This window comes from Crocuta crocuta, unplaced genomic scaffold (genome assembly GCF_008692635.1).
Source record: "Crocuta crocuta isolate KB4526 unplaced genomic scaffold, BGI_CrCroc_1.0 scaffold30, whole genome shotgun sequence".
NCBI classification, from domain to species: Eukaryota; Metazoa; Chordata; class Mammalia; order Carnivora; family Hyaenidae; genus Crocuta; species Crocuta crocuta.
The window spans coordinates 4,839,357-4,859,457 of record NW_027528345.1 but is presented as its reverse complement, the minus strand read 5'-3'; the positions used below and the strand labels follow the sequence as shown (position 1 = coordinate 4,859,457).

Genomic DNA, 20,101 nt, shown 5'->3' with positions numbered 1-20,101 from the left:
TAAATATCTCTATGCCACAAACAAACAAACAAACAAAACAGTATTGCAGGACTCACTTTATTTTCCTTTTCTTTTTGGATCATAGTTCTATGCTGCCTGTTTGCCAGTGTCTAAAAGGTGTTTCTTATGTTTTGTCTAGCTTTCTATCTGTTTACAGTGGGAGGTCAAATCTAGTACCAGTTATTCCAACAAGGCTAGAAGTAGAATTTTCTAAAAGTGAATTTTATTTTATTTTAATTTAATTTTAATTTTTTAAATCTTTATTATTTGAGAGAGACAGAGAGAGATAGAGGGTGGGAGGGAGAGAGAGAGAGAGAATGAAAGAGGGAGAGGGAGAGGGAGTGCAAGTGGAGAAGGGACAGAGAGAGGGAGAGACGGAATCAGAAGCAGGCTCCAGGCTCTGAGCTGTCAGTACAGAGCCTGACACGTGGTTCAAACTCACAAACCAAGAGATCATGATCTGGGCCAAAGTTGGATGCTTAGACTGAGCCACCCAGGTGCCCCTCTAAAAGTGAATTTTAAAATTTAGCATAGCTGGATTTCTTTTTTTTTTTTTAATGTTTTATTTATTTCTGAGAGAGAGAGAAAGAGGCAGCATGAGCAGAGGAGGGTCAGAGAGAGAGGGAGACACAGAATTGGAAGCAGGCTCCAGTCTCTGAGCTGGCTGTCAGCACAGAGCCTGATGCGGGGCTTGAACCCACAAGCTTTGAGATCATGACCTGAGCCGAAGTTGGATGCTTAACCAACTGAGCCACGCTGGCACCCCTGGATTTCTTTTTAAACACTTCACTTTTTCCAAGTAATTAAGAAAATGTTATAAATTAAACTTACAAATTTGGTAACCTTCAAGTTTTCCTGTGTTGTTTCCTTATTATTTACTAACTTAATGAGATTTCAGTGTAAAAAGACACATTTAAATCAATTAGACATTTGTAATTGTAATTATGTAAGTCTCATTCTCTTAAACATTCCAAGTATGTAAAGACACAGATTCATTTACACAAATGCTAAATTTATGGGTTTGATTCTCTTAAATATTCTATTCTAGATTCTAAATCCTTACAAATGAAAAAAAACAGTGTTTATTCTCTAAGACTAATCAGCAACAGACGATATAATTTCAGTCAATTTGGAGGTTCTTTTTTACATGGCTGAGTTTGCTTAACAACTAGCGAGTGACATGCCTGGGTTGTCAGGGGTAGATTTGACAACTTAAACCCTGGTTATCAAACACATGAACTTCAGAACTTTTAAGGATTTGTTTCTTGGCCTTCTTTGGAGTACAGTGTCCTAGTCTACTTTGTAAAGCTTGTAACACCTAGCCGAGCTGCTACAACACTTGACTGAATTTTGCATTTCTTTTACTCCTAAGATATTTTAGTGACTTGGGGCTCCTGAGTGTCTCAGTTGGTTAAGTGTCTTGACTTCAGCTCAGGTCATGATCTTATGGTTTGTGAGTTTGAGCCCTGTGTTGGGCTCTGTGCTGACAGCTCAGAGCCTGGAGCCTGCTTTGGATTCTGTGTCCCCCTCTCTCTTTGCCCCTCCCCATTCACATTCTGTCTCTGTCTCTCTCTGTCTCCCTCTTAAAAATAAGTAAACATTAAAAAATATATTTAAAAAGATATTTTAGTGACTTCTGTCTAGTTCCACAGATTTGATATACTTGAGGGACTATCTGTATTTTTTCACATTGTTCCTAATTGACTCAGACATTTTGGTCCTATGACAGCTGAAGAGGGCAGTTCTCATAAGTTATTGGAGACCCCAAGCAACTTTTGTTTGTGTGGTTATTACCTATTGATATCTAACCTATTAAAATAGAGAAATTGTTGGACCACCATGTTGCATGCTTGAAACTGAAGTAATGTTGTGTGTCAGTTATACTTAAGTTAAAAAAAATTAATATAAGAAGTTGTTTAAAATAATCTTTCACTATTAACATGATAATAATTTTTAATGAAAAAACATTTTCTTTTTTTTTAATTTTTTTTAATGTTTTATTTATTTCTAGGAGAGAGAGAGAGAGACAGCATGAGCAGGGGAGGGTCAGAGAGAGAGGGAGTCACAGACTGAAACAGGCTCCAGGCTCTGAGCCGGCAGTCAGCACAGAGCCCGACGCGGGGCTCGAACCCACGAACCGCGAGATCATGACCTAAGCGAAAGTCGGACACTTAACCGACTAAGCCACCCAGGCGCCCCGAAAAAACATATTTTCAACTATAAATTAGTGACAAGAAGCATTGTTTTACAGTTCTGCAAATCTTTCTAATACCCGATTTAATAGAAGTCAGCTGGATTCTCATATCTGTTCTTGCATTCAGTCTGTTGGGATTTCTTGTTTTGATTAAATCAAAAGAACAAAACTTAGCTTCACACAGGTATATAGTTGGGAAAGGGAGAACATTATAGACTCTATAAAATAATAGGGTCCCATAAATCTTACAAATATTGAAATATTTGATATTTTGATCTTTCTTATTGCTTTGGCTCCTTTCTTATTACTTTGACCATACTTCTATTCATTCTTTAAATGTTCAGAGCCATGGTAATTCTTCCTCAAATTCTTTTTAGCCTCCTAAGACCAAATGCTTCCAAGGAATGGATCATTTTTACTTTATTGACAATTATATCCTTAGCCTAGCACATCTTCTGAAATAATTTTATTTAAGCTTTAAAATTAAATCCTGTCATGACAAAAGATGAGATATTTTGAGGTTATAATTTCTCTACATTTTAAATATGGTCTTTTCATTTTATTTCAAACAAGTAATATAAACAGCTGTCTTGGGGTAAGACATTTATATTCGAATCCATTTAGTTAAGATAACCTGAAAGTGTAAAGAACAGATTGTGACTTAGCACACAGAATTAACTTGTATGATTCTTTCTTTTATCAGTTGTTTAGGAATAACAGAAGTCATAGTAAATTTAACTTATCACTTCTGTAATAGAAAATTTGGAGAAATCTAGGAAGCTCTATGATCGTACAAAAAATGGCCCCAGTGGTAAAAAATACCTAGAAAGTAATAGATAGTGCTTGAATATTCTTCAGAAATTATAGCTGTTTGTTTATACTTTAACAATTCCTTTTTTAAAAAGTNGGGATGGTGATACCTCCCGTTTTGGTTTTATTTTTCAGTATTACTTTGGCTATTCGGGGTCTTTTGTGGTTCCATACAAATTTTAAAAAGTATTTTTAACATTTATTTATTTTTGAGAGACAAAGAGACAGAGTGTGAGCAAGGCAGGGGCAGAGAGAGAGGGAGACACAGAATCTGAAGCAGGCTTCAGGCTCCGAGCTGTCAGCACAGAGCCCGATGCAGGACTTGAACTCATGAACCACAAGATCATGACCTGAGCCCTGCTTAACCGAGCCCCGCATCCAGGTGCCCCTATTTTAATAATTCTTAAACATGCAAGCAAAAATATTTTTCTTAAAAAAATTAAAACATTGAAAATATACAACATTGCATTGTAGATTTTAAAAATTACATGTTATATGCACTATGCGTATTTTTGAAGCCTGCTGTTTTCGTTTTTAGAGATATTCATAAGGAGATATAAATAACATGTAGGTCCTTCCCATTCTTTGAAACAACTGCATGATATTCTAAAGTGTGGATGTTATAAGTTCTTGTTTAGCTGTTTTATGTATTCATTCATAGATAGATAGATTTCACATCCTCTACTTCTTGAATCATGTTTATGTTTAATGTTCATCTTTTCTAGAGCACTTACTATTCACAGAGACAATTGTGAATGTAGCTGCTGATGACAATTACAACAGCTGAACAAAATGTAAATTATTCTGCAAAACCCCCTGCATTTCCTTTTCGTGACTTGAGGGCAGAGGGCAGTAGTTTGATGTATCTTATATGTAAATATGGTGAATTCTGGGTTGCAGTATTTTGTTACTATCAATTCTGGTGGGTTACATAGGGGAACTTCTTTGGTGGTGATTAGGACTGGGCTTTTTCCTTCTCCCTACCTCCGTAATCTCACCTTAAAATGTCTACCAGACATTGCCTTCCACAAGGCAAACAACCTTTTATCTACTGGTTTGCTGGCCTGGAACTCCCAGTTTATGGGGTGGACAAACATAAAGAGATAAATTATCTGGCAAGTGTCATGATAGCAATAATGACAACTTGTGGAGACATGCCAGATTATGTAATCAGCCCCTTGTGGAGTTTATTTATTGGTTTACTTGACAATTATCTGCATATTTACTGTGTGTTAGGCTATGGGTGTTAACGATTGAGAAAACAAACACGATCCCTGCTCAGGAGCATTCAGTGTTGGGAACCTGGAAAGAATTTGAGCGAGAACTGCTGCTGTTGTTGGATCATGAGGAATGCATACAAGTATGGCAAGTAAAGTGGAAGGAACACATTTAAACAGAGGGATTCAAATGTGCACAAGTACAAAGCTGTGGAAGGCTCTAGTCCACCCAGGAATTATGAGATATTCTCTGTGTTGTGTAAGACATATGAATGGAAGTGGCACATATAGAGACTGAAAAGGGAGGTTGGGGCCAGACATGAGTGCCAAAGTAAGGAATTTAGATGTATTTTCCCCGTAAGCCTTTCCTGAGCCAGTTAGTGTTTTTTAAATGACAACTGTAATCTAAGACACTGATTTTGTACCTTGATTTAAAAATACTTAAGTGACTAATTTGGTTCATTATATTAACCTGTTTGTCTACTAAGACTGTAATTGATGTATTATAGCGGTTTTGTGTGTGTGTATGTGTGTAATCTTGGGTTTTTCTTTGTTTCAGCCTTTACTCTACGGAAAGAAAATCTGGAAATGTTTGAAGCAGTTGGTTTCTTAGCTATGAAACTTGGTGTGATTCCTTCAGATTTCAGTTATGCAGGCCTTAAAGACAAGAAAGCTGTCACCTATCAAGCAATGGTTGTTAGAAAAGTGACTCCAGAGAGGTAATATGACATTACTTTATAAGAGAGTACTTTACTTTCTTGTTGCATCAAATAAATAAATGTAAGATTTAAAAAACAAGAACACTAGGAACATATTAACCTCACTATCAATAGTAATTAATTGATTGAAGGCTTACTGAGCAGCACATTCTGCCTTAATAATAGAGTTATCATCTAAATAGCATTATGTCTTAAATTTATACTGAAGGGGCACCTGGGTGGTTCAGTTGGTTAAGTGTCCAGCTTTGGCTCAGGTCGTGATCTCCTGGTTTGTGGGTTCGAGCCCCATGTCAGACTCTGTGCTGACAGCTCAGAGCCTGGAGCCTGCTTCAGATTCTGTGTCTTTCTCTCTCTCTTTTCCTCCCCTGCTCACGCTCTATCTCTCTCAAAAATAAATAAACATTACATTGACACTGAAAATGTAGGTTTTAAGGCTGGAACTTTGAAAAGTGACAGATTTTACATGATTTGAATTGTTTCTAAACTATATTTTGAGGCACCTGGCTGGCTTAGTCAGTATAGCCTGTGACTCTTGATCTCAGGGTTGTGAGTTCAAGCCTCATGTTAGGTATAGAGATTACTTAAAAGATTTTTTAAAAAAATCCTGTACCATATTTGAATATGCATGTATATTCAGGACAGTGTCTTACAAATGCTGCCTGGAGCCTGCTTCAAGTTCTGGGTTTCCCTCTCTCTCTCTGTCCCTCCCTGATTCATGCTCTGTCTCTGTGTCTCTCTCTCAAAAATAAATAAACATTAAAAAAAAATTTTTTTTTAAAGTACAGTAGAGTAAGAGAGAAGGATTTTAGCTTTCAAAGGTATTTAGATGTTAGAAACTGATTTCCAACTACTAAATACAACAATCTTATTAATTCCTAGGAGGAAAGAGTACTTTGATTTGGCTAATGGGTATGGGATTTCTTAGCTATGAAACTTAGTGTGTTTCCTTCAGATTTCAGTTATGCAGGCCTTAAAGACAAGAAAGCTGTCACCTATCAAGCAATGGTTGTTAGAAAAGTGACTCCAGAGAGGTAATATGACATTACTTTATAAGAGACTAAGTTATCTATCTCCCTAATAAAACAGATAGTTCCTATAAGGATGACAGTAAATATGGATGTAAAGAAAAAATTGGTTTCTTATAGAATCTTTAAAGGTATGCTAATAATTGGAATCTATTCTTTTAGACTTTGGGGAAAGAATTGAAAATTCGAGTAAGAAAGTGTTCAGAGCATGGGCCCCTGGGTGGCTTATTTGGTTGAGCTCAGGTCATTTCGGCTCAGGTCATGATCTCACAGTTTGTTGGGTTTTTTTTTTTGTTTTTTTTTTTTTTAACAGATAGTTTATTGTCAAATTAGTTTCCACATAACACTCAGTGCTCATCCCCACAAGTGCCCTCCTCCATGCCCATCCCTCCTCCCCCCCACATCCATCAGTCCTCAGTTTTTGTCAGCATTCAAGAGTCTCTCATGGTTTGCCTCTCTCCCTTTCCCCCACCATTTCCTCCCTTCTTCTCCCCCTTGTTCCTCCGTCAAGTTCCTCCTAATCCTCCTATACGTGCATCACAGTTTGTTGGTTTGAGCCCCATATTGGGCTGTGTGCTGATAGTTCAGAGCCTGGAACCTGCTTTAGATTTTGTATTTACCTCTCTCTTTGCATCTCTCTCTCTCTCTCTCAAAAATAAATAAATATTAAATAAAAAAGTGTTCAGAGTAGAATTTTAGTAAAATCCTCTGGTGCTACTGGTTTTTCTTGGTAATGTTGGAGGAAGAGAGACTGAGGAGGAAAGGAACAAAGTCTGAGAGGAAGACTAGAACAGTTAAGAGATTTTATCAGTTAAACTAAGGAGAAGTCAGAAGGCCTGCACAGGATAACATTAGGAGTATATATTTCAGGTCATAAAATAACTGTTAATATAATCCTATAATTATGGTTTTTTAGTGCAGATTTATTGAAATAACATTAACTTTTGAGTTCCAAAAAAATTTTAGTTTTTGTGTTCTGATATACGTGTTTGTCTGGCAACTCATTTAAACCTTATGTTAATTTTTAAATGTAAGATTTAACTGAAGCTATATGCTTTATCGTTTATAGGTTGAAAAATATTGAACAAGAAATTGAAAAGAAAAGAATGAATGTGTTTAATATTAGATCTGTAGATGATTCCCTTAGACTTGGTCAGCTCAAAGGAAATCACTTTGATATTATCATCAGAAATTTAAAAAACCAAATAAATGACTCTGCAAACCTGAAAGACAGAGTTTTGGAGGCAATAGAAAATGTTAAGGTAAGAAAACTCAGATTTAAAATAATGTTTAAAAAAGTTTAAAATAGTGTTTATAGTCCTTCTCTTTATACTGAGGCAAGAAGGAAAGCTTTTTCTTTTGTACCTTTCTTTATGTGTATATGTAATTGTTTAAAAAATGATAATTGGGGCCATTTGGCTTATTTTTAATTTTCTTGTTAGTATATACTTTTGTATTAAAAAACAGCTTTAATGTGATTTTTAAAAATATAATATATAGAGAATTATCCAGAGTATATGTGGAGGAGTTATCTGTATAAGAACAGAGGTGTTTTTTGTTGTTATTTGTATGTTCTTTTAGCACATGCCATATACAGTAGTATTTTAGCAAAAGGATTAATTCTTTTGGAAATTTTGTTCAGTAATTTTTTTTCCAGAAATCTTTGGTAAATAGTTACATTACTTATTAGAATTATATAGTCTTTTTTCTTTTTAGTCTAATTATGAATTTTTTTCAATACATACAAATGGTAAATCGCATACATTTTATTGTGTCTTACAGTATAAAAAACTACTTAACATAAATATATAAGTGACATTTGCCATGCATCTAAATATACCATAACCTTCAGTCTGATCATCTAGACTGTGGGTTAGCAAACTTTCTCCATAGAAGGCCAGGTAATAAATATTTCTGGTTTTGTAGGCATGGGGTCTCTTTTGCAGCCACTCTACTGCCATTGTGCGGAAGCAGCTGTAAATCATACATAAATGAATGAGCATGGTTGTGTTTCAATAAAACTTTATTTAAAAAAATAGGTGTAGGGCCACATTTGACTTGTAGGCTGTTAGTAGACTGACAAGTTCTGATCTAGACCAGTGATCCTCAACCTGGGATGCTTGTAGGCAATATCAATAGTTAATCTGTACTCCCAAACCAATTAAATAAGAACATTTGGGAATGCAGCCTAGTTTATTAATATTTTTTTAAAAACTCCCTAGCTGATTTTACTCTATAGCTAAATACTAAGATCCTGACCACAAAGACCTTTTTACACAATTTTATTCCTCTCCAAAAGAAAACAAACAAACAACCTGGTTTTTAATCAATGATTATAGGCAGGAAAATGGCTTCCAATAAAAATTTTTTAAATTCAGCACATTTACCTGTGTATAGAAACTCTTTGATTGCATACTCCTTGTTTTTTCCCTTTCTTCTGTATCTAAAATTCTTTTCTCTGTCCCAAAAACCTGTTATTAAAATGGTAGCCCTAAAAAGGGGGAGAGTTTCTCTGAACTCTGATAGCATTAATTGCCTGTCTTTCATTTAGGACTTATGGATATACAACTGCTAGTTGTAAAATCCCCATTAGAAATGGTTTTAGTGTTAGCCAACTTTCCTTTAGTGCTGAAAATAAGAAGTCTTTGAAGTTTTGTTTTAGAGGGTTATAACTTTGACCACTAAGAACCTTTTCTTATATCCAACCCTAAGTAATTTCAAGGGGTATTTAAAACTCTTATAGTTATTTTAGGATATTATTTGATATTATTTTTCCAAATTTGAAATAATAATTGTTGAATGAATAAATATGATCTCTTCTCATCAAGTGAGTGTAGAAGACTCTTATCTTTCAAGAAACCATCTGGACTTGGTGTTTTCTTTGTGAGAGCATGTTTAACCACTGACTATTATTGTCTCTAAGGTTGCAGAGTAATTTACAATTTTCTGTTCTTGGGGAAGTGATGACATGTCATTGTCTTGACCCAGGTCTTCAGAAACTGACATAATTAAAAAATGAACTGCTCTAGATAAAGGAACTAAGACTTGCTGAGTTTGAAGTAAATGTATTGATTATTCCCAGCATCTCCAGACAGCAGGAGCATCTCAGAATCAGAAAGAGCTTTAAGGCAGAGATCGGACCCAGTAACCCGTTCATCCCCGTTTTCCCAGAACTTCACTGATTTTAGCACTGAAAGTCCTTCATCCTAGAATCCTTCAGTAATATGAATGGAGAGCTGACATATTTTTTAAAGCTTTTTTGGTGGCCTTATTTTCTACCTTTCAGTTGTTTGTTTTTCTTCTTTCTTTTCTTTAATTGTATAGCGTATCTCAGACCATTTGGTTCCCAGGTGTATATTGCTGGTTATAGTATTCTTTTATTAAAATAAATATGAAGAGAAAGACTTGATTCGATAGTCTGACATAATAATTCTGTTTACTTGTTGAAGTCACTTTGGGCCTATGACAAAGACCCATAGACTCGGTGACTTTTAAATCACAAAAATGTATTTTGTATCGTGTCAGATGCTGGAAGCCTGAGTTCGGGGTGCCAGACCTGTCTTCTTGTTATAGTCTTACATGGCAGAAAGAGAGTGAGCCAGCTCCAAGGTCTTTTCCTAGAAGGGCCCTGATCCCATTCATGAGAGCTCTAATTACCTACCAGTGTCTCAGCACCCCCACCCCAAATACCATCCCACTGGAAGTTGGAATTTCAACATATAAGTTTTGGGGGGTACATAGACATGCAGTCCATAACAATATACTTTTATTAATGATTGATTTTCTTGTATTCGTAGAATAAAGGGTTTGTAAATTATTACGGACCACAAAGATTTGGGATGGGAAGGAAAGTCCACACCGACCAGGTTGGATTGGCTTTGCTGAAGAGTGAAATGGTATGGATTAAAGAAACATTCTGCTCTGATTTGTCTTGTCAGTTGTATTTACTGTGTGACGCAGCCCTTTGCCTTATTAACCCGGCATATGAATGCATTTATACACACATATGTATACCGTATGCTACATGAACATTTATGAGCAGCTACTATATTCTTAGTATCACATTATAGTAAAGCAAACTGTATGTGATGTCCCTGTGTTTAATACTCATTTAAGACTTAACAGAGAATTGATCAGCACTCACCAAATTCTTAATGAAGTGAATGGAGGATTTAGAGGAAACTTAACACCCTACAATTCCAGAAATATGGCATCCAATGATATAAAATTCACGTTTCTCATAGCATTTAAACAAAAGCTCTCCCCTCTTCTAAACTTCATAGTCTGTGCTTCTCATTTTTCTTTGACTTTGCTAGAGCATTAGCTGTCAGTTGTTGCTGTGTAGCAAACTACTCCCGAACTGTGTGGCCTAGAAAGATGAGCATTTGTTATCTCACTGCCTCTGAGGGTCAGGCATCTGGGAGCAGCCTGGCTGGGTGTTTTTTGCATCAGGGTCTCTCATGGTGTGCAGTCAGCCAGGGTTATAGTCTTTGAAGACTTGACTGGGCAAAGAGGACCTCCTTCCAGGCACACTCTCTTGGCTTTTGGCAGGAAGCACTAGTTTCTCACCCTGGGGCTACGCATGGCATGACTTGCCCAAGAGAAAGGAGTCCAGGAGCACTAAAGAGAGAGAGAGAGAGAGAGACCCCAACATAAATCGCAGTGTCTTTTATAACATAATCTTGGAAGTGACATCATCACTTCTGCTCTGTACCATATTTTCTTTCCTTGAAAGTATCTTCTCCCCACCCTTTTCATTCTTTACATCTCAATTTAAGTCTCATCCCACTCCTGAGAAAAATGAATTCTTCTGATCTTGTGACTTCAAAGCCTTTTGGACTTCCCAATTTAGGTTTTATTATATTTTACTGTTAATGTTTATTTAATCTTTTCCAGTTAAACAAAACACTATGTCTCTCTTGCTCAACACTCCATCCCTGGTACTCTGCATAGTGCCTAGCACATCACAGATGTTTAGTAATATTTACTTGAATAATTTAGCTTCTTAACATATATTTATTTGAATGGATGAATGAATACTGTAAAATAAGACTGGGATTTTAGGTTGATTCTACTCTAAAACATATATTTAGGAATCACCATGCTGGAGACAGTATAATAATCATAATAAAATACATGACCCCATAGATACCATTAAAAAAAAGGAACATCTTTTAATCTATTTAGTTTTCAAAAGAAAATATTAAAGTTGGCAATTAAAAAATATTTTGGCAATTTTTGAAAGACCACAAGCATTCCAAGACTTGAAAACTGGAATGAAATTAGTGGTACACCATTCTCCTTTGCTTGTTGCCTCCTCTGTTTTTGTTGTATATGTAGGTCGAGTCTGAGTTGTATGTCATTACTTCACACTTGGCAGTCGTAACTCAGTAATGGAGGTAAGGAATGACAAGTGGAATATGTAAGTGATGGGAAGCACTTTTTCCAGTCCAGAATATTTTAAACCTGTGTGTAAAGTTGCTTTCTAAAGATTTATTTTCAAATTTAACACTGTTTAATTTTTGAAAGCTTGAAGATAAAATTGCAGCATCATATATCATTGGTTAAGTGCCTATTCTATTATGATGCCAGATAATTTGTATCTTTTTTTTTAAAAAAGTAACTGATTTGGAGGCACCAGGGTGGCTCAGTCAGTTAAGCATCTAACTCTTGATTTTGGCTTTGATTATGATCTCACAGTTCATGAGTTTGAGACCTGCAGGTCTGTGCTACAACGTGGAACCTGTTTAGGATTCTCTCTCTCCCCCTCTCTCTCTGCCCCTCACTGCTTGTGCTTTATCTCTCAAAAATAAATAAACATTTAAAAAAAGTAAGTGATTTGTCATTTTCATTTAAATTATGTTTACTTGTTTGATTTTTAAAGGTGGAGGCTGTAAAATTGTTTCTTACACCAGAAGATCTGGATGATCCTGTAAATAGAGCAAAGAAATATTTTCTTCAAACTGGTATTTAAAAGTTTCTTTACCCCATACATAGCCATGCAAATCAATAATATAAATTTATGTCAGCAGGAGCGCATTCATTGCAACATAAACGTGATAGGAAATAGATTGTAATATATATTTAATAATTTTATTACATGCCTAAGACACTTTAGTTTGGGCCAAACTAAACAGACTAAAGAGTCTGTTTTAACTCTTGCGGGGGCGGGAGGGTAGGAATAAGGGGAGAAATAGCTTCTTAGTTTTTCTTGGTCTATACCCTCAGAGGAGATAAGAATTCCAGATTCTAAACTGGTGCTGATGGAAGCTACACTACAGCTAGGGGAGACTGAAAAGCAAACTACATAAAAGTATTATTTGTTATATCCAATACTTTGTGCATTGTTTTTGACTTCGTTGCCATTTAGCCCTGTCAATTTTGACACTTTAGCTCAATATGATGGTTTATAATGCAGAATGCTTAATGAGAAGCACTAAAGAAAAATGGTTATGAGTATGGGTTCTAGAGTCAATCTACATTCACTTTGACTCTCAAAACGACGTATGTGTTTGTATCTATTTAGAGTCCCGAAAACATAATGTCCTTATGGCAATGATTCTCAAAGTTTAGTGTGCATAAGAAACACCTGGCACATTACTAAAATGAGGATTACTACCCGAATAAGCATCTTTACAGTAGAGTCCTTCAATTTAATTTTAAAAAGCATCCCATTAGCAAGACCTGTTAGCATACTTGAAGGATCCGACCCTTTCTTATTCCAAAGATTCTATATAAATGTTCATTATAGCTCTTTAAAAATGTATAGGCTCACAGGTTTATTTCATGCCTGTTTTTAAAGAAGTCCTTTGAATAATTGCAAGTTAGTTCATCTCCATTCTGAAGTAGGTATTATGAATGTGCTTTTGCTATTTTTTTTTTAAGCAGGGAAAGTGAATGGAGTATGGACTATATGATTAATGACCTTTATTAAACAAACAAACTCTTCAGGTATAGCTAGGTTTATAGTTAGTAATAAGCATCATCTTCATTTTCAAGTTGATAAGACTGCATAGTTCATTGCCTTTCATTTAGAGGCATAATAAAGGTCTAACTGGCCTTTGAAGGAAAGTGGTTGACTCACTGATTTTCTCTTCATTTCAGAGGATGCGAAAGGCACTCTTTCATTGATGCCTGAATTCAAAGTCCGAGAGAGAGCATTGTTGGAGTCCTTGCATCGCTTTGGCATGACGGAGGAGGGTTGTATCCAAGCGTGGTTCTCTTTTCCTCATTCTATGCGCATATTCTACATTCATGCATATAGTAGTAAAATTTGGAACGAGGCAGTATCCTACAGACTTGCAACGTATGGGTCGCGAGTAGTCGAGGGCGATTTGGTCTGTTTGGGTGAAGATGTTGACGATGAACATTTCTCAAATAGTAAAGTAAGTATCATTTCATCACAGTTTTCAAATAGTAGTTACCATGCTAACATTACCTAAGCTCCTTTTTAGAAATAATTTAGCACTAAAAACACATTTTATTTTTTCACTTGTATTTGCTTATCTTTTGCTTCTATGCTGTTAACTAAGGCTTAACACGTCTGTAAACAGAAAAATAAACATAGTGGTATTAAGTGAAAGATAGAAACATAGTAAACCTTCCTTTAAAGAACAGGTTAAAAAATTACAGAAGTATTGCACAAAATAGTGCCACTAGAAGTGAAAATGGAAACATTAACATATGAAGCTGTCATCTTGCCACCACTCCTATTGTATGTCTAGGACATCAACCTCTGTTTTTTTCATGTATGTCCTTCTAGACCTTTTTCTATGCTTTTGCATAAATATCCATAGAAAAGTGTATTTTTATTCTGTTAGCTAACATGAAGAAAAGCAAAGACGGCTTAGGAGCTCAGAACTTAAAATATATTAAAAAAATACAATTTTTATAATAATGGTATATGGGGTGTATAATGTTGGATGTATTTTATATAAAAGTGATTTTATATCATTGCAATTTTACAACTTGCTTTTTTTTATACATTATTATTTATATTATAAAAGTTGCTCCTTCCATTTCTTCTCTGTCCAACTAAGTATTTTTATCTTTGTGGGCTTGAACAGTTAAAATAATGGACCTGAATTCCATAAACCAAGTAAAGAAATGTATTTTATAATATAATGCAAAAAGAACTTTATCTCAAGGTAGTCTCACAAATACGTTATAAAAGTTAATCAAAGTATTTTGAGTAGTGCTTTCACATGTAACATCATAAAATCATTGAATTTTAGATGAGAGAAGGATTTTAGAGACTCTCTTTCATAACTCCCATTTTATAGAAATGAAAATCAAGACCCAGATTGGAGAGGAGACAGTTAAGGGACACAGGTAGCAGAATTAAAAAGACCCTAGCCTGAATTGGTCGTAACAGAAAAATCATGGAGATAGAACATGGCCGAGTTCTTCAAAAATGAAGAAAAATAGAAAAATAGACTCTGAACTCTACTTAAAGGAAGCTTTATCTAAATTAATGGCAGATTCTGGATGATAAATTAAGGCTTTTGTTTATTTTGTTTTTGTTTTAAGTAATGGAGATCCACCTCAAACTAACTTAAGGCAAAGCAGACAGGAATTCATTGGCCCTCATAACCAAGGCACTGATTGATTCAGGCACAGCTATATCCAGAGGTTAAGCAGTCTCTTAAATAGTCTCTCTTATTTTCTCCATCTTTCAGCTCTGCTTTCCTATGTTAGAGCTGATCTGGGTCTGGCTTGTTCTTTTAGTGGCAAGATGGTCATGAGCGTCTCTAAACTTATTTCTTGTATCTAAGTGATGACTCATGGGAATCTACTCCCGAAGCCAGGAGCACACTGCATCTGTATGTTAGCTAACTTGACAATAAATTATATTAAAAACAAAAACAAACCCAGATTAGTGTGACTGCAAAACAAACAAACAAATAAACAAACAAACAGAAAACCAACTTGTAGAGAAGAGGACTTTTCTTCCCCATGGATTAAAAGCCATGGAATTAAGTCTCTCTGGCTAGGAGTGACTGGGCTTGAGCCCCATATCCAGGTCCAAACCAATTATTGTGGACTGGAGTATGTCACTGGGTAAGCCTATGTTCCCAAGGATCCTTCCTGGAACCACCTCATGCAAATCACATTTGAGACCTGGGAGAGGAGCTCCCTGAAAATGAGGTGCTAGAGAGGGAATGAGGGAAAAGAGACAACAAAGGCTGAAGTAGCCAGAACAACGGATGTCTGCTTCACTGTTTCATTGAATGAGTGGCTTGTAGATATTCAGTTAAGAAAGGGATCACTAGGAGCATAAATCACTAAGAATGGTCATTTAACTGAGACTACATCTGAAACTGTGTAAAAGGAAATCTAATGGCATTATAGGTTTTACTTTACCTCATGTGAGTGGGGACCCTGTTCACCCTTGTTTAATGATGACACTTGCCTTTGTACCTGAGTTTCATATGCCAGAGAAATCAGAATTACTTATTCTGTAGTGATTGTAGCANGCCCCATACTGTTCTATGAAACATGCTTTGAGAAACACCACTTCTCAGAGAGTGTTGTAGTATTTGTTGGGGACAGAGGTGGCGGGATGGGGGGCGGCGGAGTGGTTTCATAGAGGAGGATTTTTGATTCAGCATAACAACTTTGTAATTAGGAAAAGTTGGTGATGAGGTGAAAGTATCAGCTCGGAGTGTTAAGCTACCTCCCTTCTCTGTGTTCCAACTTGACTTATTAGTGGTTAAAGCAGGAAGTATTGTTCTAATTTTTATGTAGTCTAGAAACAAATTGCCAACATACTATTGTTTGAATATATGTATATTCAACATAAGAGTCAAATTATACATAACGGGAAAATTGAAGGAATGAATCATCCATATTTTTGTCATGTTTTTTAAAAAATAGGTTCATCTAGTAACTGAAGAAGAGGAATCAGCTAACACATATGCAATACATCAGGTAAATTTGCTTAAAAATTGGATTCACTTTGGTCTAAATGTAGATATTGTGTCCAAAAGACAAGTTATATACAACAAAATTCATTCTTCTCAGTTTATAATTCTAAGAGTTTTGATAAACACATTCAGGTTTAATGACTACCACAAAAATCAAGATAAAGTAACATTTTCATCTCTCCTAAAATTTCCCTGTCCCCCTTTTAGTCAACCTGTACCCCCAGTCCCCAGCAGCAACTCGTCCATTTTCTGTCCCTTTAGTTTTGCCTTTGGAAGAATGTCAAATGGAATCATACAGTATGTAACCTTTTGTGTCTAGTCTCTTTCAATTAGCATAATGAATTTGAAATCCATTCATGTTGTGTGTACTTGAATTTTTTTACCTTGTTCCTTTTTCTGACTACCTTTTGGTACTGTTCAAGAAAAACGTCTAGAAATCACCAGCAAAGGAGGAGAGCCCTACAAAAGGCGTCAACAGCTGTATTTGCTGCTAGTGGTTCGCTTTCATGTTTTTTAAATAAGTAAGAAGAATGTAACATAATCAGCCAAAATACCAGTTATATCATTGAGCAGTAGGGATTTTTCTTTGTGTTACAGAAACAATACGCTTTTAGGATTGTATGACTACATTGAGATTAAATCTTTGCCGGCTAATTAAATGTACCAAAACTTCTTGTTTCCTCTCTTCTGCATTAACGGTAGTTTGTCTAGTAATGTCTGACTTGAGTTGTTTACCTTGGTTATTGTGAGTCCTTCTTGATTTTAGTTAGCTCTCTGCCTGGTAGCATTTAAAATAATCAAAATCGTGTAGTTCTCAATAGCATGTTTTAGGCTGATGGTGTTGTTTATATCCTGAGACATAATGATCATTATATCAAGGATTATTTTATATACTGAATCTCAGTGTTACAATGATCATATATTTTTCTGAAGACTGTTTCATCTATTTTTTTTTCCCCTTCTGCACAGGTGGTTCTTCCAGTGCTTGGCTACAACATTCAATACCCAAAAAACAAAGTAGGGCAGTGGTACCAGGAAATACTTAGCAGAGATGGACTACAGACATGTAGGTTTAGAGTACCTACTCTAAAACTGAATGTTCCAGGATGCTACAGACAGATACTGAAATGTCCCCACAATGTCTCATACCAACTAATGGAAGAACATGATACTGATGACAAAATGGAAGGTTCCCACATTGATGAAACAACTTTATCTCTTTTGATCTCTTTTGATCTTGATGCTTCATGTTATGCTACCGTCTGTCTGAGGGAGATAATGAAGCATGACTTTTAGAACCATTACCCTTGATCTAATCATACATGTCATTCTTTAAAAGAGAGGGAGCTAAATCTTCTTGAGCATCTACATTTACCAGGAGCTTTATAATTGTTATCTCCTGTAATTACAACAAAACGTCCGAGGAAGCTGGAATTTGATGCTGTGGTTCCAGAGGACATAGAGCCAGTAAGTGGCAGGGTCTGAATTTAAGACACCAAAGCCTATGGTCTTTCTATGATCTAATGTTTCAGCAGTCTTTATTCTGTGCTATAAAATATATAGTCTTTCTGGACTATTCAGAGGATACAATACTTACATTTTCTTAACATGTAAGAAAAACATGTTTGGAGTAATGTTGCTGTCCTCTAGCTCTTTGCTTAGAATGTATATGAAACAAGGTTGTAATGAAAGCATATGGTTGGAGAGAAAGTTTATGTTAATGAAACATTTTGTTAATTATTATTGTCTTTCTCCACTTTTTGAAATTATTGATCAGACTAATACATTAGGGAACTATAATCCTTCTATTTATGGTAGCTATCCCAGGGTAGTTTACCCCTTTATGAGATGAATAGTCTTCAGTGAAGACTGAAATAAAATTTTTCATACAATTTCCTTATCTCGATACTCATAGATCGTCTTGACTTTCTGTGTTTTTTTTTTCTATCTTCAAGAACAGATTTTAGAGTCAGACAGATCTGGGCTCAGACTCCAGCTCTCCCACTTACAAGTGACTTGGGGTATGTTATTGACTCTTTGAGGCTTCCTTAAAGAATCAAGGCAGTGCCAACCTCATAAGCAGCAAGTAATAGGATTGTCTGCACCTTTTATGTTGCTAAAGGAAGAAAACATTCTGCCTATTTGAAAATTGAAATATTGTTTAACTATCCCACATCATAAATTATCCTTAACCACTTTATGTCAGTTAAATATTTGGGGGGGGTTGGTGTATATTGATTGCAAAGGTCTAGCATTCTTTCATTGCTAGTAGTATAATATGATGACATTTAAAAAGCTGTATAGAGCATTATATGATAGTAATATGGCACTATTATATATTTAAGTCAGTTAAACTATTCTGGGTATAGTAGCATAAGGAAATAAAATTCAAAAAATAAAATTCAAAGTAAAATTCAAAATGCAATGCAAAATTTGCTCATTATAACATTTTTATATGAAGTGAAAGAAATTATAAATAGTTTGAAAGTCCAGCAGTAGATAACTAAATAAGATGAGATGTATCAACTTGATGGCAAAACATGAGTTATTAAAAATTATTTAAAATGAAGATAAAAGCTTAGGTATGTGAAAAAATGTTGCTTCTCAAAACCAGAACGTAGACATTACAAATCCAGTATAAACACTGAATGCAGCTCTTACAAAGAGGCACTTTAGCATAGCGACTGAAAGCACAGTTACTGGGGACAAACTCCCTCAGTTTAAACCTTGCCTCTGCCATGTGGCATGTGGCCTTGGACAAGTTGTTTAAGCTTTGTGTGCTTCGGTTTCAATATCTATAAAATGAGAATGGTAATATACCTCCCTCATAGGATTATTGTGAGGATTTACCAAGTTCATATATTTAAAGCACCTTGGGAAAATAGCTGATACTTAGTTACTGTTAAATAAGCATCCACAGATTCAAGTTTGGAAAGGAAAAGAAAAACATGAAAATAAGTGTTGTTATATATAGTATCTTTTTAAACAGCTTGTGTTTTCAGTAAATTTTTTAAAAGTTTATTTCAGTCATTTTTTTAAAAAGTTTATTTATTTTGAGAGGGAGAATGAGTGAGGGGCAGAGAGAGAGAGAGAGAGAGAGAGAATTCCAAGCAGGCTCCGTGCTGTCATCACAAAGCACGATATGGGGTTTGAACTCATGAACCGTGAGGTCACAACCTGAGCCAAAGCTGGATGCCTAACCGACAGAGCCACCCAGGTGCTGCTGTTGTCATATATTTTAATAATCAATATAGATCTCAGAACACAAAAATTGGAGGTTGTAGTACCATTGCTTTATTAATTAATTAAAAAATTTTATTTTAGAGTGGGAGCAGGGAGAGGGGCAGAAGGAGAGAGAGAGACATAATTCTAAGCAGCCTCCACACTCAGCATGGAGCCTGACACAGAGCTGATCCCAGGACCCTGGGATCATGACCTGAGCTGAAATCAAGAGCCAGATGCTCAACCAACTGAGCCGCCCAGATGCTCCTACCAATGGTTTTTTTAAAATTACCTTTATTATTTTAATATTTATTGAAAATAAAATGCTACATTAAGTAGTAAAATATTTAGAAAAAATATGTCATTTCATATGATAAATTATCTCCTACAAATGTAATCAGAAAATGAATTATGTAAATTGTGACATTCTAGATGTCTTTTAAATGTTGAACAGCAGTTAGAAAACATGAAAGCATTAAGATGTGCCATCATTGATATTATTTCCTTTGCCTGTAGATGGCACTATAATTTTAGGTATCTTTCTTATTTATTTATTTAATTCTTTGGCCATATGTAAAGAAAGAATCTCTGAACCTATTTCAAGTCACCATAAAATGTATTCAGATACTGTTCATGTGGAAAATTATTTCATATGCCTGTAATATTTGACGTTAATTTTTTTTTTCATTTAAGGCCTTGAATGTACTTTAGACCATATGCTGACCTAGGTTTCTGCAGTTTTCCTGAGCATTTCAGGCCTTCAGAAGGATAATCTTTGAATTAGTTTTAATTTTCTAGGTTGCTCTTGAAATTGAGCAAGAGAGTCTCAGAATTACTAAGGTGGAGCAAATTGAGGTCTTTTTATTAAGCTAAAGCACGTCGGTGTTTGTGACTTACCCGGAACTTCAAGTCATGTGTAGCTTTTGATTCAAGTAACATTTATTGAGGGTTTGTTGCACTAGCACATCTGCTTTTCTCATTTTAATCC

The 20,101-nt window shown here is 35.5% G+C and overlaps 1 protein-coding gene across 1 annotated transcript in view; it reads left to right on the top strand.

Moving 5' to 3' along the window:
• The window catches only part of PUS7L (pseudouridine synthase 7 like), a 32,187-nt gene extending 14,396 nt beyond the window's left edge, over positions 1 to 17,791 (top strand). The window contains exons 3-9 of the mRNA XM_077753232.1: positions 4,781 to 4,940; positions 7,035 to 7,227; positions 9,763 to 9,861; positions 11,850 to 11,931; positions 13,070 to 13,350; positions 15,842 to 15,895; positions 16,861 to 17,791. Coding sequence (XP_077609358.1) covers positions 4,781 to 4,940; positions 7,035 to 7,227; positions 9,763 to 9,861; positions 11,850 to 11,931; positions 13,070 to 13,350; positions 15,842 to 15,895; positions 16,861 to 17,187 — 1,196 coding nt within the window. The 3' untranslated portion in view covers positions 17,188 to 17,791. The remainder of the gene's footprint in view (positions 1 to 4,780; positions 4,941 to 7,034; positions 7,228 to 9,762; positions 9,862 to 11,849; positions 11,932 to 13,069; positions 13,351 to 15,841; positions 15,896 to 16,860) is intronic.
• Positions 17,792 to 20,101: the final 2,310 nt, after the last annotated feature.